At 45.3% G+C, this 15000-nt stretch overlaps 1 protein-coding gene across 3 annotated transcripts in view; it reads left to right on the forward strand.

Annotated features, from left to right (window-relative positions):
* The window catches only part of cntnap2a (contactin associated protein 2a), a 300311-nt gene that overhangs the window by 125831 nt on the left and 159480 nt on the right, over nucleotides 1-15000 (forward strand). For all 3 annotated transcript variants that reach the window (XM_035526372.2, XM_035526373.2, XM_081721274.1), the window contains exon 4: nucleotides 13054-13201. In XM_035526372.2, coding sequence (XP_035382265.1) covers nucleotides 13054-13201 — 148 coding nt within the window. The remainder of the gene's footprint in view (nucleotides 1-13053; nucleotides 13202-15000) is intronic.

Genomic DNA, 15000 nt, shown 5'->3' on the forward strand with positions numbered 1-15000 from the left:
CACAGACCACTACAAATACTTGGTCTTGCCATGTGGCCTGGCCATGGCCCCATCCATCTTTCAGGCCTACATCAATGAGGTTCGGAGGGAGTCCTTGGGAAGAACTGTTCACATCCTGATCTATTCCTCCTCCTAGAACCAACACGTGCTTGACGTGCGGGCCGTGGTCCAGACCCTGTTAAGGAACCACCTATACTGCAAGGTGGAGAAATGTGAGTTCCACCGTAGGGAGGTAGACTTCCTGGGATACGTCATCCAGGAGGGCAGTTTGTGCGTGCAACCGGGCAAAGTGGAGGCGGTGAGGGCTTGGTCTAGACTGTACACGCGCAGGGCGCTACAACGGTTTCTTGGCTTTGTGAACTTCTACAGGAGGTTCATTAGGAACTTTAGTTCCATCGCAAAACCCCTTACAGACCAACTCTGGGTAGCGGCTAAGTGGGTCAGGTGGGACCCTGAGGTGGAGAGATCTTTTGAGGGGCTCAAGGTCACTTTCACCACCGCACCAGTACTACAGCAACCTGACCCGGAAAGGCCCGTCGGGGTGGAGGTGGACACTTCGGACAAAGGTGTGGGCGTCATGTTGTCCCGACATATGGGTGAGAAAGGGGGATTCAAACCCATTGTCTACTTCTCCCGGAAGCTAAGCTCTGCGGAACAGAACTACGGGGTAGGGGACTGTGAGTTGTTAGCCATGAAATTTGCCTTCAAGGAGTGGAGGCATTGGCTCAAGGGAGCACGACACCCCTTTATGGTATACACTGACCACAAAAACCTGGAGTACTTACAGACCACAAAGAGACTGAATGCCAGGAATGCCCGGTGGTCCATTTTTTTCTCCAGGTTCAAGTTCCGCGTAACCTACAGACCTGGGGAGAGGAACACCAGGCCAGATGCACTGTCCTGGCAACACGACGTAGAAGCCCTACTGACGAGTGAGGAGCCTGTTCTTCTCCCCTCATGCTGCTTGCCGTCCCTGGAGTGGGATGTCGACCAACAAATAAAGGCCGCGAATCCACATCTGCAGTGACCAGCTGACCACCTCTACGTACTGCCGAAACATTGGGGTGCTCTGATCACATGGGCACATACCTCTGTGGGAACGGAACACCCTGGTGCCACACGTACGGCGCAGCTAATAGGCACTTGCTACTGGTGGCCTGCTATGCACAAAGACGTGGCGAAATATGTGGCTTCTTGTACGGATTGTGCCCACAGCAAGACTCCATGCATGCCCTGTGTTGGTAAGTTGCTCCCCCTGCCTACTCCTCTAAGACCATGATCACACCTCTGAGGGCAACACGGTAGTTCTGACTGTGGTTGACAAGTTTTTGAAGATGGTCCGGTTTATCCCTTTGGCACCACTACCCACCGCGCTGGAGTCGGACGATCTGCCAAGTATTCCGCCAGTTCAGTCTGCCAGAGGACATCGTGTCTGACCGAGCCTTCAGTTCACATCTCCAGTGTGGAGAGAACTGCTGGGCAAGCTCAACACTACGGTCAGCCTAACATCCGGCTATCACCCACAGTCGAACGGACAAGCGGAGAGGGCTAACCAAGAACTGGGTAAGTTCCTCCGTTTATATTGTGAACACCATCCTGAGACGTGGAGTGCGTACCTCCCCTTGGCGGAGTATGCACACGTGGGTACTGGCCTTACTCCCTTCGAGTGCATTCTAGTGTATCAACCACTGCTCTACCCCTGGAACGCCCCCACTTCGGACCAGCAGGCGGTCAAGACCTGGTTCACAGAGAGCGAACGGACTTGGGAGGAGATGCATCAACAACTGCGCAAGGCAATCACCGCGTTCAAGAGGAAGGTGGACAGGCGAAGGGGTAGACTCCAGAATATGCACTGGGTCAGAAGGTGTGGGTCTCGACCAGAGATGGCCGTGCATGCGCCAAGGGCAAACTGGCAGCTAAATACGAGGGCCCGTATACAAAGGAAAGGATCAATGAGGTGACTTACCGGGTTGCTCTGACAGACTGTAGTTGGGCTTCCTGGGCCTTCTGCATTTCGGCCCTGAAGCCCGTGTCAAAAGGGTCCCTTCCACCGGCTGCACCCGAGGCCTGCCCTGTACAGTTGATTTAAGCTGAGTTGTTACTTCAGACAAGAGATCAGACGTCCCTGCAGTGGTGTGGCTGTGTACATCTGAGACTGTTGAGAAGAAAAAATAGCATAGATGTTAAAGTTGTTGGGGATACTCAAATTTTTTAAATGTAGCTATTTTAATATTTTGAAATCTTCATAACAAACATCAGTCCACAAAGGGTCTCATGCATATTTATAGTGATCATTAAGTAATTTAAATGGAAGTTTACTAGCACATTCATAATAAAAATGGAAAAGTTTTAGTAGACTGTACAGATAGGGTGGACCTGACAACCTGGGGCCCTTCTAGGATGGGAGGCCCTCCAATAGCCATGGAAATAAATTGAACGTGATTTCTAATTTTAATTCTCTGTTACTATTGAGATCAATTATACAAGGCTGGGTCTCTCACAAAGTTTTATTTCTTTGCAAGTTTCATTTTCTGCACCTACCCTCACCCCCACCCTCACCTACCCTCACCCCCACCCTCACCTACCCTCACCCCCACCTACCCTCACCCCCACCCTCACCTACCCTCACCCCCACCCTCACCTACCCTCACCCCCACCTACCCTCACCCCCACCCTCACCTACCCTCACCCCCACCCTCACCTACCCTCACCCCCACCTACCCTCACCCCCACCCTCACCCCCACCCTCACCTACCCTCACCCCCACCCTCACCTACCCTCACCCCCACCCTCACCCCCACCCTCACCTACCCTCACCCCCACCCTCACCCCCACCCTCACCTACCCTCACCCCCACCCTCACCTACCCTCACCCCCACCCTCACCTACCCTCACCCTCACCTACCCTCACCCCCACCCTCACCTACCCTCACCCCCACCCTCACCCCCACCCTCACCTACCCTCACCCCCACCCTCACCTACCCTCACCCCCACCCTCACCCCCACCCTCACCTACCCTCACCCCCACCCTCACCCCCACCCTCACCTACCCTCACCCCCACCCCTGCCTCAAATGCAAAAGTGGTTTGATCCCCCAGCAGTTCCATCATGTGACCTCTGTGTTGTTGACTAAAGAGCAGTTAGCAGTTCAGACCTGCTTAAAATGAACCGAAAAACAGGATTTGAGAAATGAAAGGAAATACTTTGCTATGAAACTGTTATTAAGGCTGAGATCATGTTTTCAAGAATGCTTGATGAAGTTGTTCTTAATTCCAGCTCAACTATTGAACAAATGCTGTGAAGCACAAATGTTTCTATAGCTGTGGCACATGTGTAAGTAAGTGTATTCAGTGACTAAAACCAAATTAGAAACAAAAACATCCCTCGATGAATGCTAAACATTTTGTAGAAACAATTTAAACCCACTTGACATCACAGCTATTTATAGAGAACCCAGTAGCTATTCTAAACACTGGTACAAAAAATAAAAAATAAATTCATGGTACTTGTAAATAAGAGTGGTTCTTTTAGAACAGTGTATCTGTGCAAATATCTTGCAAGTATATTGCTGCCACTACATTGCTACATTACCATAACAACTATCTCGTGTGCTAAGACTCTCCCAAACATAATATTCTTGTATATATCCCTTTTTGATTGACCTTAGAAAGAAAACTCTGGGCTTCTTCATTCTGCCTGATCCCCCAGCCGTGGCTCCAGGTGTTGAGGTGACGTGACGGATATGTCCCCTATATTACCACTGAAGGCACGGAGCCATCCCCCAAGGCTCTCTCATCTCTATAGGGCTGCCTCGCTACTCGAGCTGGTTGTCTTTGTGATTCTTCTGCCTTGCCAGCTCAGTGTCATCAGACGTTACCTGAAATCAAATATCAGGAGCTTTCATTTCTTTATTGACTAAGGCTTCACTTCATATTAACAGGATCTGTTTCCGTTGGCTGTGGGCTGGGCTGAATAGGCTGAGAGGTGTGAGGTGCAAGGTTGGTTGAACTTGTACAACACGAGATTTCAGAACCAAGTGCGATAAATTGATGAGCAGTGGATGTAAGCATGGTGTTGTCTGTGTGGACAGATGTGAGTGGAATAGATCACATTCACTGCACCGGTTTTATACATCAGATGGACTTTTACTGGCAGGTTCTTCCTTTTCGTTCCACATTTACTCTTTCTCCAAATTCAGCCTTTTTCTTCAAGCACCTTAAATGAGAATTTAATTTTGAAGAGAGAGAGAGAGAGAGCCTTGAGGCATGTCATACATTACTGATCCCACATTACTGCAGGACTGTCATACATTACTGATCCCACATTACTGCAGGACTGTCATACATTACTGATCCCACATTACTGCAGGACTGTCATACATTACTGATCCCACATTACTGCAGGACTGTCATACATTACTGATCCCACATTACTGCAGGACTGTCATACATTACTGATCCCACATTACTGCAGGACTGTCATACATTACTGATCCCACATTACTGCAGGACTGTCATACATTACTGATCCCTCATTACTGCAGGACTGTCATACATTACTGATCCCACATTACTGCAGGACTGTCATACATTACTAATCCCGCTGCACTAAGCACAATCAGAGCATCCTCTTGTCCTGGATGAAGGCTACAGTCAAGTTCCCGTGTTCCCATTTCAAGCCCTGCACTGTGGCGGTCATTTCCGGAGGAGGAATGTTTCCCATCTGACCAACGTGCTGAGATGTGCTGACGTGGCCAGTCCTCTGCGTCCTTCCTACCGAGTTGTATGTGGAGTGCGCTATGCACATACAGAATGTGCATAGCACACTCCACTCAGCACGTATTTATAGGAACTGTTCTAAATGAGTCCTATGACCAAAGGTCTGTGTGGTTTTTTTTTCCTTAATGTGAGTTCAAGTGTTCTTGATTAATTTATTGATTTCTGGATGCAGCACTGAGCACACAGACATGTACGCAAGAGGGATTTATGCCCATTATACCTGAGCACACAGATGTGTACGCAAGAGGGATTTATGCCCATTATACCTGAACACACAGACGTGTACGCAAGAGGGATTTATGTGCATTATACCTGAGCACACAGATGTGTACGCAACAAAGATTTATGCCCATTATACCTGAACACACAGATGTGTACGCAAAAGGGATTTATGCCCATTATACCTGAACACACAGATGTGTACGCAAGAAAGATTTATGCCCATTATACCTGAACACACAGATGTGTACGCAAAAGGGATTTATGCCCATTATACCTGAACACACAGACGTGTACGCAAGAAAGATTTATGCCCATTATACCTGAACACACAGATGTGTACGCAAGAGGGATTTATGCCCATTATACCTGAACACACAGATGTGTACGCAAGAAAGATTTATGCCCATTATACCTGAACACACAGATGTGTACGCAAGAGGGATTTATGTGCATTATACCTGAACACACAGACGTGTACGCAAGAAAGATTTATGCCCATTATACCTGAACACACAGATGTGTACGCAAGAGGGATTTATGCCCATTATACCTGAACACACAGATGTGTACGCAAGAGGGATTTATGCCCATTATACCTGAACACACAGACGTGTACGCAAGAGGGATTTATGCCCATTATACCTGAACACACAGACGTGTACGCAAGAGGGATTTATGCCCATTATACCTGAACACACAGACGTGTACGCAAGAGGGATTTATGTGCATTATACCTGAACACACAGATGTGTACGCAAGAGGGATTTATGCCCATTATACCTGAACACACAGACGTGTACGCAAGAGGGATTTATGCGCATTATACCTGAACACACAGACGTGTACGCAAGAAAGATTTATGCCCATTATACCTGAACACACAGACGTGTACGCAAGAGGGATTTATGCGCATTATACCTGAACACACAGACGTGTACGCAAGAAAGATTTATGCCCATTATACCTGAACACACAGACGTGTACGCAAGAGGGATTTATGTGCATTATACCTGAACACACAGACGTGTACGCAAGAGGGATTTATGTGCATTATACCTGAACACAGACGTGTACGCAAGAGGGATTTATGTGCATTATACCATACTTCCAAATGGATTTTTTTTTTTGTTCATTTTTTGTTTTTGTTAAATCAAGAATTATTTATTTAGTATGACAACAGAGTTATTTTCCTACTTACAAGCACTTCTGCCTGGTTGGTGCTACCACCTCCACTGACCTCAGTTCAGTGATTTGCCCATGTCTTTGGTAGGACGGTACATGCAGCAGTCTTATGTGCCTGTCCTTCATCTCTCAGTGCCCAGCTGTGGCAGTTCACTGTGCAACCTGAAGAGGGCGAGAGACAGACAGTACTGTGGTCTGTGTGCTAATCCAAGGCCTGTCTCAACTTCCTCTGAACGTTTGTTCTGGTTATTCACGAGGACTCGGAGTATGACCAGGCGTGGCCACAGCCCATGTCGTTTGAGGGGTTTGACAGTCTTAAGTGCTTCCTTGCAGTCTGGGGAGTATTTACATTTCTGCAGATGTCAGTGGGGGCTCTGTGATTTTTGCCCATGATAGTCTGTGCTCTTCATAAAATCTGTGCTCTGTTCACAGATTTGAAATTGGCCCATACCACATATACTGTTTATCAAGTGCGCATAAAGTATTTTTAATCATTTATTTGGATTCAGTATATTAATACAGTAGTCACACAAAGTTGACAAACTTTGAGAGTCTCGCATCAGGATTGCAGAACCACTCTGAAATTCACTTGCCTGCTTTTCCCGAAGGCCTGAGGCATCTTCTGTTGTGTTCTCTGGATTTTTAACTGTTCCCACAGGCTGTTCATTAGTTCCCCAAATACAAAGAAAAATTAACATCTCAAAGCTACAAAATGAGCAGGCCTGACTATGCCAGACAGTAGAGATCAGGGAAAATGGACAAACACAAAGGGGATTGATATGCCCACTGGATCAGAAACGTCCACCTACTTGTATGAGTACAAACCACAGCCATGCAGGTTCATGACCCTCCCTGGACCCTGGTCAGTGCATCACTGGTTAGTGTCTGGCCACAAGAACACTGCTACCTGGCTATTATTGGGATGGTGGACCATGCGGTATCGGTGCAGTAATGACATTCATATGATGCCTAGTGTGGTTGGAGGTATTGAACTCGTTCACGGGTATCAATAGGGTTTTGTTTTTACATTTGTCAGTGTCATGGCTTGGTTAAAAACAATCCATCACTCCTGCCAAATATCCAACCAAATATGCTCAGATATATCTGTCCCTTCATATTATATATATATAGAAAAACTTGGGTGTTATATAAATTTGGACGTGTGATGAGTCACAAGCACAAAGGCAGCATGAGAGAACAGTTTAGAGGAAATGACATCGCATACCAACTACTGGTAGAGAATTGAATCAGTTCAGAGGAAACTGGTCTCCATGTCTTTCATAAAGTCTACATCTCTGGGTGTCTAGTAGACATATCTGTAATAGGTAGATTTGAATAAAAACTTACTTCCATAACAAATGTTTTTCTTTAAAAAATGTTTTGTTGTGCCTTTTTAAGGTGCATGTTGGTTTTGTTGAGCCATTAAAAAACCTGGCATGTAAAGCAGGACAATTCTAAGTGCATAAAAAATGTAGACGTGAACTGAGCTGTAGTCTATAAAAAAAATCCATGCGTATGCACATTAACTTAATAAACGTAATAGCTTGCTTAAGACATATGGTGGTTTATAATAAAAATGTTTTATTACCATTACATGTAAGATTACCATGTGTCAAATACAAAGGGATAGGTACAAAGAGGCATGACAGACAGATGACGGACTAACACCGGCCGTGAGACCAGTGGTACGCTGAAAACTGCAAGCTGCATAAAAATGTAACCATCCCTCACTTTCACCAAACGGTAACTGCATGGTTGATTTTAGTACTACTTCTGCAGTCAACTTGTGTCTCTCTTCAGTGTGCCTGGTAAAGTTTCTTCCTCTGTAACACCTACATTTGCAGTTATTATGGAAAAGGTTTGTGGCATTCTGAGATCCTGCTCTAGGAAGTCATCTTCATGTTCCTACTATTACAGATGTAAAGTTCTTCATGTTCCTACTATTACAGATGTAAAGTTCTTCACGTTCTCCTACTATTATAGATGTAAAATTCTTCACGTTCTCCTACTATTATAGATGTAAAATTCTTCACGTTCTCCTACTATTATAGATGTAAAGTTCTTCATGTTCCTACTATTACAGATGTAAAGTTCTTCACGTTCTCCTACTATTATAGATGTAAAGTTCTTCATGTTCCTACTATTACAGATGTAAAGTTCTTCACGTTCTCCTACTATTATAGATGTAAAGTTCTTCATGTTCCTACTATTACAGATGTAAAGTTCTTCACGTTCCTACTATTACAGATGTAAAGTTCTTCACGTTCTCCTACTATTATAGATGTAAAGTTCTTCATGTTCCTACTATTACAGATGTAAAATTCTTCACGTTCTCCTATTATTACAGATGTAAAGTTCTTCATGTTCCTACTATTACAGATGTAAAGTTCTTCACGTTCTCCTACTATTACTGATGTAAAGTTCTTCAAAAGGTCTAACTCATGGTCATAATGTTTTACCTTTTACACCAGCAGTGGTTGCCATGGTGGAGTAGACTCCTGTCAGACTCCGAGCCTCATTATTATTATAAAGCCTCTCTGTGATTCTGCTAAGACCGTAGTGCTGACATGGTGCTTCCGGTGGAGGCTGGTTGGTGTTTCTGGTGGAGGCTAGTTGGTCTTTGGACAGTCAGGGCATTAATAATGGTTGGTTTGAGTCCTTGTCACTAGCAACCACACGGTAAAATATGTTTCCCTTCTTTGAACTCTTCTCACCTGCCATTTCCAAAACAAAATCAAGTGATGATTTCTTTGAGGGGAAAAAACTTCTTTTAAACCCCATGTATCGACCCACCAGGCAACTAACCAATCGGAACGACTCCAACATGGTCTTATTCTTTTAGCTTGCTGCTAAAAGTCATCCCCATCATCCCACAGTATGTGACCCGTTTCAGTTTTTGGTGCAGTCTGTGCGGATTAAACACTCCCGTGCAGATTGTTTCCCACCACACAATCATATTCCCACAGTTTCAAGGACTCTCACTCTTCTCTTCTCAGTCATTTACATGGATTTCAGGCGGAATGCCTTTCAACTTTCTTGAAAAGTGTTGTCGTGGTAACAGACTTGTGTGTCTATTATATTTTTCTCACTTTCTTGCCACATTGTCATTCCCACATATTTTCAACATTCATTTTTGTTCCCGCATATTTTCAACAGCAGCTGTCTTCTTGGCTGATGTTTCCGAGATTTTAAATTGGGGGAATGCTGTGTTTGCCCCAGTAAGGAGCACACAATGGAAGAGTATTTCCGTGTGTCAGGGCTCTGCCCTCGTTGCCCGTGGTCTGAATGGCGCCTCGCCACTGCAGAAGCAGCGTGAGGTGTCACGGTCACTCTTGACTGCTCTCATATATTCAGAAGCTGCCTTTGCCACTCAGCTTTGCACGTTCTCTCTTTCCTGCTCACTCTCTCATTCTGTTTCTCTCCCTCTCTCTCTTTCTCTCTCTGTCTATGATCGGTCTCTTCTCACTTACTTTTTTTTCAATATTATTCCATTCTGCTTTCTCTCTCTCCTCCCTCTGTCTCTCTCTCTGTCTGTCTCACTCTCTCTCTCTCTCTCTCTTTCTCTCTCTCATTGTCTCATATCAAAATCCTGTTGTGCCTCGTCTGTCATCGGTGATGCAACAAGTTGCTAAATGCTCATGATTGGATGATTTCTTAAGGTTTCTTAATTGCTGCACCACAGAATTTGCTTGCACACTCTTGTTCTGTCTTTTGATGATTTACAGGTTAAAAAAAGCTCTTAAATGGTAATAAAACTCAGCATAAAATCCACATAAATTTGAGTCATTACAGTGTTCTGGGCTGCAGTCATATAACTTGTATCAGTGCTTCTCTTTGGCGTGCAGCCAGACTTTGGGCTTAGAGTTCCTCTCACCTATTCCAGACTATACATTTTGGTCTTTTCTGCATTTGTAAATGTAGATATTAAGTTATCAGGTACAGGCACCCTTGGCTTGATTAATCTGATGAGCTGATGATTGAATACTGTCTGATGGACATCTGCACTGCTCATTTCCTTTTGTCTGCACAAAAGAACGATGGGGTTTGGTTTAAATATTAAGGCCTTTTAACCGAAAGAGCTTTCGAGTGAATGAGTATGCAGTCGCTTCTTCTGAGGTACACCTATTCCTGATGTCATGGTGTTACCGAGTCTCAACCCATCTCAGCTGTCATGGAAACTCCCACCACCCCCTGATGCCCCCTGCTGTAGCCCACCACACCTCCATGCCAGCCAAATGCTTCTCCATTGCCCTTGACGGATGTTCTTGTGCAGGATGGGTTTCGGACAAACGTACACCATCGAAGCCAGACTAGGACTTCCTAGAAATCGGAATAGGCATTCATTAGTTATGTCTTTATTTTTTATTATTCTTTTCTCCCACTTTTGTATAAAGCGCCATATAAATATATTTGACTTTGACTTTGATTTTGCCGTCTGGGCCTCACTGCAGCTGAGTGGGTTAATGGCATCCAACGGTATATCTGCTGAGGGCTTCGAAGGGTTTTTTGCTGCTATACTGAATAAATTCTGCTAGTTCTTGTTTATTAGTGAGATACCAGTGGAGTTTTTGTTTCGTTATGAGCAAGGTTGGTATCAGCTTTTACTTTCTTTTGGGTTCTTGAGCAAAAGAACTAAACATAATATGTGTTTGTCGTATATCTGAAGCTCCACGCTCAGTGAAGCTACAGTCGCCCAGGCCTGGGAGACCATGAGGGCCAATCACCTTTGAGCACAATCATCCATGAGCCAATGACCTATGAGCCAATCCCATGCAGACAGATCCATTCACAAAGCGTGTCTCCACCCAGCGATGGTCCCTGAGCAGCAGTCGCGCTGCGTCACGAGTCCCCAGGGGGGCGGGCACTCACCATCTCTCTCTCCACTCACCATCTCTCTCACCATCTCTCTCTCGCGTTGATGCCAGGAGACCGAGAAGCGGCAGGTACATGACAGGTGGCAGTTCCAGGCCATGTACACTTGGGAGATCATTTACAAAAAAAAATAAGTTGCTTTCTCTCAGCCTAGGAGCACATCTGCAGTAGAGACAGGTCTGGGATTCTTAAAGCCAGGGGAAAAAAACACACCTCACGAAATAAACTGCAACATTAATTATACGAAGGAAACCAATAAATGTGTGGCGCGTGATAGCCAGAGCCCACCGGCTGTCTGAAGCTGCGCTCCTCTGCTAATGAATGCCGCTTGTCCCATTGCGCCTTAACCGGTGAAGGTGCTCGATTAAACAACATGACAGGAAGCGAAGCTCTCAGAGCTGCCTCACACTCGGGCCGCTAATTACCCACCGGCTGACTGGTGTGAGTCTGGGGCTCAGCCTGGTGCTACCGCCGCTGAGTCACTCAAGCCTTAAGGTTTAAGTTTCCAACTTTTAGCCTGGAGGCGGATGGAGGAAGCAATGCCCTCGGGCCGTGACGGGTAAAAGCGGCAGGCACTGATATTTGGTGAGAAGGTGTTTAAGCGTTGGGTCAAAAAAAACCAAAAAACGATTGGATAAAGAAATCATTTAACTCAGTGGCCACCTGCAGGTCTTTCTCCTCTTTGTGATGTTAGGGTTGCTGGGGGTCAAATACAGTAAAGGTCTGAATTCACCACACAGGAGTAGTGCCAGGGTTAATCTCTGAGTGGTGTTCAGGAGGAATCGCAGGCCGTGTGCTAGAGACTGCGATTTCCTGCTCCCATTATGGCTGGGCCTTGTGGTGTGTATGACGTTGTCCTGGTGACGGAGGCTACTACTCTCCGTGCACACACACCTCAGAACGCTATAGAAGCTGTCGTCCGCTGGGCAAGTGGCAGGCGGGCGTATCTCTCCAGCGTACCACCCCTCAGCTGGAGATGGGTGACCCACACTTGACCAAAAATCTGGAAAATCACCACTGTCACATCAGGGTCCACTTTTCCAGTGGAAAAGCCAGGCCAAATTCCTAAACTGCACTGGCCGAATTGAACACGGCGGCAACAGGAAGCGCGGTGACACGTTTCCTCTTTCTTAAAAGTGGATTACGGCGATTTTTGTGCATGACGTGTTATATCATGATGTGTTTTTTTAACATTCCCATGTGATGATGGAGAACCTGTCCAACAGTATGTGTCCTGCCACGAAGAAGATGTGGATGAGACAGTGTTTGGACACACACAAGTCTTCAACCAAATTCTGCACACACACCCTTTTCGCTAATTGAGAAAGTCATTTAAAAGGCAAATTTTTGGTCTGCGTGTGATGGCAGACTGCGGTAGTAGGAGTATGGAGAGGAACGTATCTTCAGCAGGATCTCAGAGTGCCATAAGAAATGCAAATGTATGTGTTACAGAGAAGAAACTTTACACAGACACACTGAAGAGAGACACAATTTTGCTCCTCTGCCAAGATCGAGAAATAGTCCTGAAGTCACAAACTCGGTGCAACCTTGCAGTTTCCGTCTTGTTGTAAGTGACAAATGCATTATATTTTTATGTAACTAGCAGTTTTTCAGAGCACCACTGCTCCTACGATTGGTGTTAGTCAGTCATCTGTCTCTTGGCATGGCCTTTAATATGCGCGGCCTCATTTACATGTTGATTTTGATTGGCTTTCTCCTAGGGCACACAGCCAATTTAGCACAGTGGTAAGTTGACACCGGTGCAGTAATTATCACAGTGGTAACCGTATGAATAGGAATTAATTACGGTGCCACACAATTTGGGTGACGTAGCGTGGTTACTGACGAGCGTTCTGAATCTGGCGCTATGTGTGCAGAGGGTGTTTTGAGCTTGTGTGTTACCGCTGCAGTGCTGTGTGTGTGCGCTGTTACACTTCCACACTTGGCTAAGGACACGTATGATCAGACTGACACGTGTGTGGCCTCTTTCCTTGACAGGCATTTACGGGAAACTCCAACACGGAGAGTGTCGTGCGTCATGACCTGCAGCACGCCGTCGTGGCCCAGTACCTCCGCATTATCCCGCTGGACTGGAGCGAAGAGGGGCGAATCGGTCTCCGGATCGAGATCTACGGATGCTCGTACTGTGAGTCCACTGTCCACCCGGTCTCGGCACACTCCAGCAGGGGGGCTTTTCATCTACCAAACATTTGCTCAGCGGCGTCTACCGATTGGAGACCGCCATTTCTGTTACCTTGACGTTTCGCATAATTGAGAGTTGCGTGAGGATTCATCTTCGGTCTGCTTCAGAAGGACGTCCTTTTTTCCTCTGTCTTCCTCTATTCTTGAGAGATGATTATGTAACCATCGCACGCTGTGTGTGTGTGTGTGTGTGTGTGTGTGTGTTTACACTGAATTACAACTTCATTTAAAAAACTCAGGAGGAGGTACCCTGGTATTCATGTTTCACTTTAAATCTAATTTGCTTTCACATTTATTATGGAATAGTGTCAGTAGCAAGGGAAGATGGAAATTAGGTAAACAAAATGCAAACATGCTCCGTTTATGTGGATAAAATAAACCTTTGACAAATTCATCGTTCTTTTCCTATTCAGTGTTGCCAAAGTGATCTTGATAACAGATTTCAATTAACACTCGCTGAGATTAGTCCTGGAAGAGACATGCTTCTTTCAGAGGTTACATTTGTGCAATTATCCCTCACCTGTCCTGTTTTCACTTTGGAAATGAAGGTTCAGATTACACTCACCAATCACTGAGCAACTTGAAAATACAAAGGTCTTTCATTCTTGTCATATGAAAATGCCCCATGGTGTAAAACTGGATTCATGCCAGTTATGATTGTGATTTGCTCCATAAATAATGACAAGGTGTAAACAAACCCAGTCTGCGTCCTTCGCCGAATGAAGTCTGCTAGTGTCAGATATGCATCGTGCAAGTCTCTCTCTCTCTCTCTCTGTCTCTCTCTCTGTCTCTCACTCTTTCTCTCCTTTTCTCTCTCCTCTCTCTTTCTTTCTCTCTATCTTTTACTCTTTCTCTCTCTCTCTCTCTCTCTCTCTCTCTCTTGCTCTATCTCTCCACCACAGACCTTTCAGAGCACGCTGAGTGAATGGCTTTAAAGAAACAGAGACACACTTGTAAAGTTGTGAAAGGAGCCCAGAGCAGGAGGAGCCAGAGCCCTGACCTCACTGACCTCACTGACCCACCATAGGGTGGACAGGGTGAGGCAGAGCGAAACAGCTGGGTACCACCAGAGGGGAGAGGAGAGAACAGCCCGAGGGAGGGATGGAGTGATACAGAATAGTCAAGAGGGAGGAACAGGTAGAACGGAGGGTGTATTACCAGTGTGGTGCAGGAAGACACTGAATTAGTGTCCTATACAGACAAGCGCACACACGCTCACACACACCCACACACACACACACCCACTTGCATGTACACTTTTCAGAATACAGGGACAGTGTATGGGAGAAATGTCACATTTGCATTATATATTGTAGAACTACCAATATGTAATTATTTCCTAGTCCTGACCTAAACTGTACCATAACTATAGTAATTAAAATGTTTTTAGCCTTTCACTTAAAAAATGCAGATTTTGGTTTAGCCCTTTTTTGTGGTTTCCCTACATGGTGAGGACAGTTTTGTCATAAAAATGCATGAAAAAATACACATACGCATGCGCATGCACATATGCACGCTACATGCCACCTAGTTTGTGAGATTTCATATTTCATACTATCAATGGGTGATAATCACAGAATATTTTGAGCATATTTCAGGATTATAAATATATATAATATATATATATCCTAATATATCCTAATAATATATAACGTAGAATGAACAGTTTCCGTTAGGTATTTAAACCCACTTATTTGTGGAGTGTGAGGTGTGTTTTCTTTAGATACAGACATTTATACTTAC

The sequence above is a fragment of the Electrophorus electricus genome, chromosome 1, assembly GCF_041902795.1.
Source record: "Electrophorus electricus isolate QZ-2024a chromosome 1, ASM4190279v1, whole genome shotgun sequence".
Lineage (NCBI taxonomy): Eukaryota > Metazoa > Chordata > Actinopteri > Gymnotiformes > Gymnotidae > Electrophorus > Electrophorus electricus.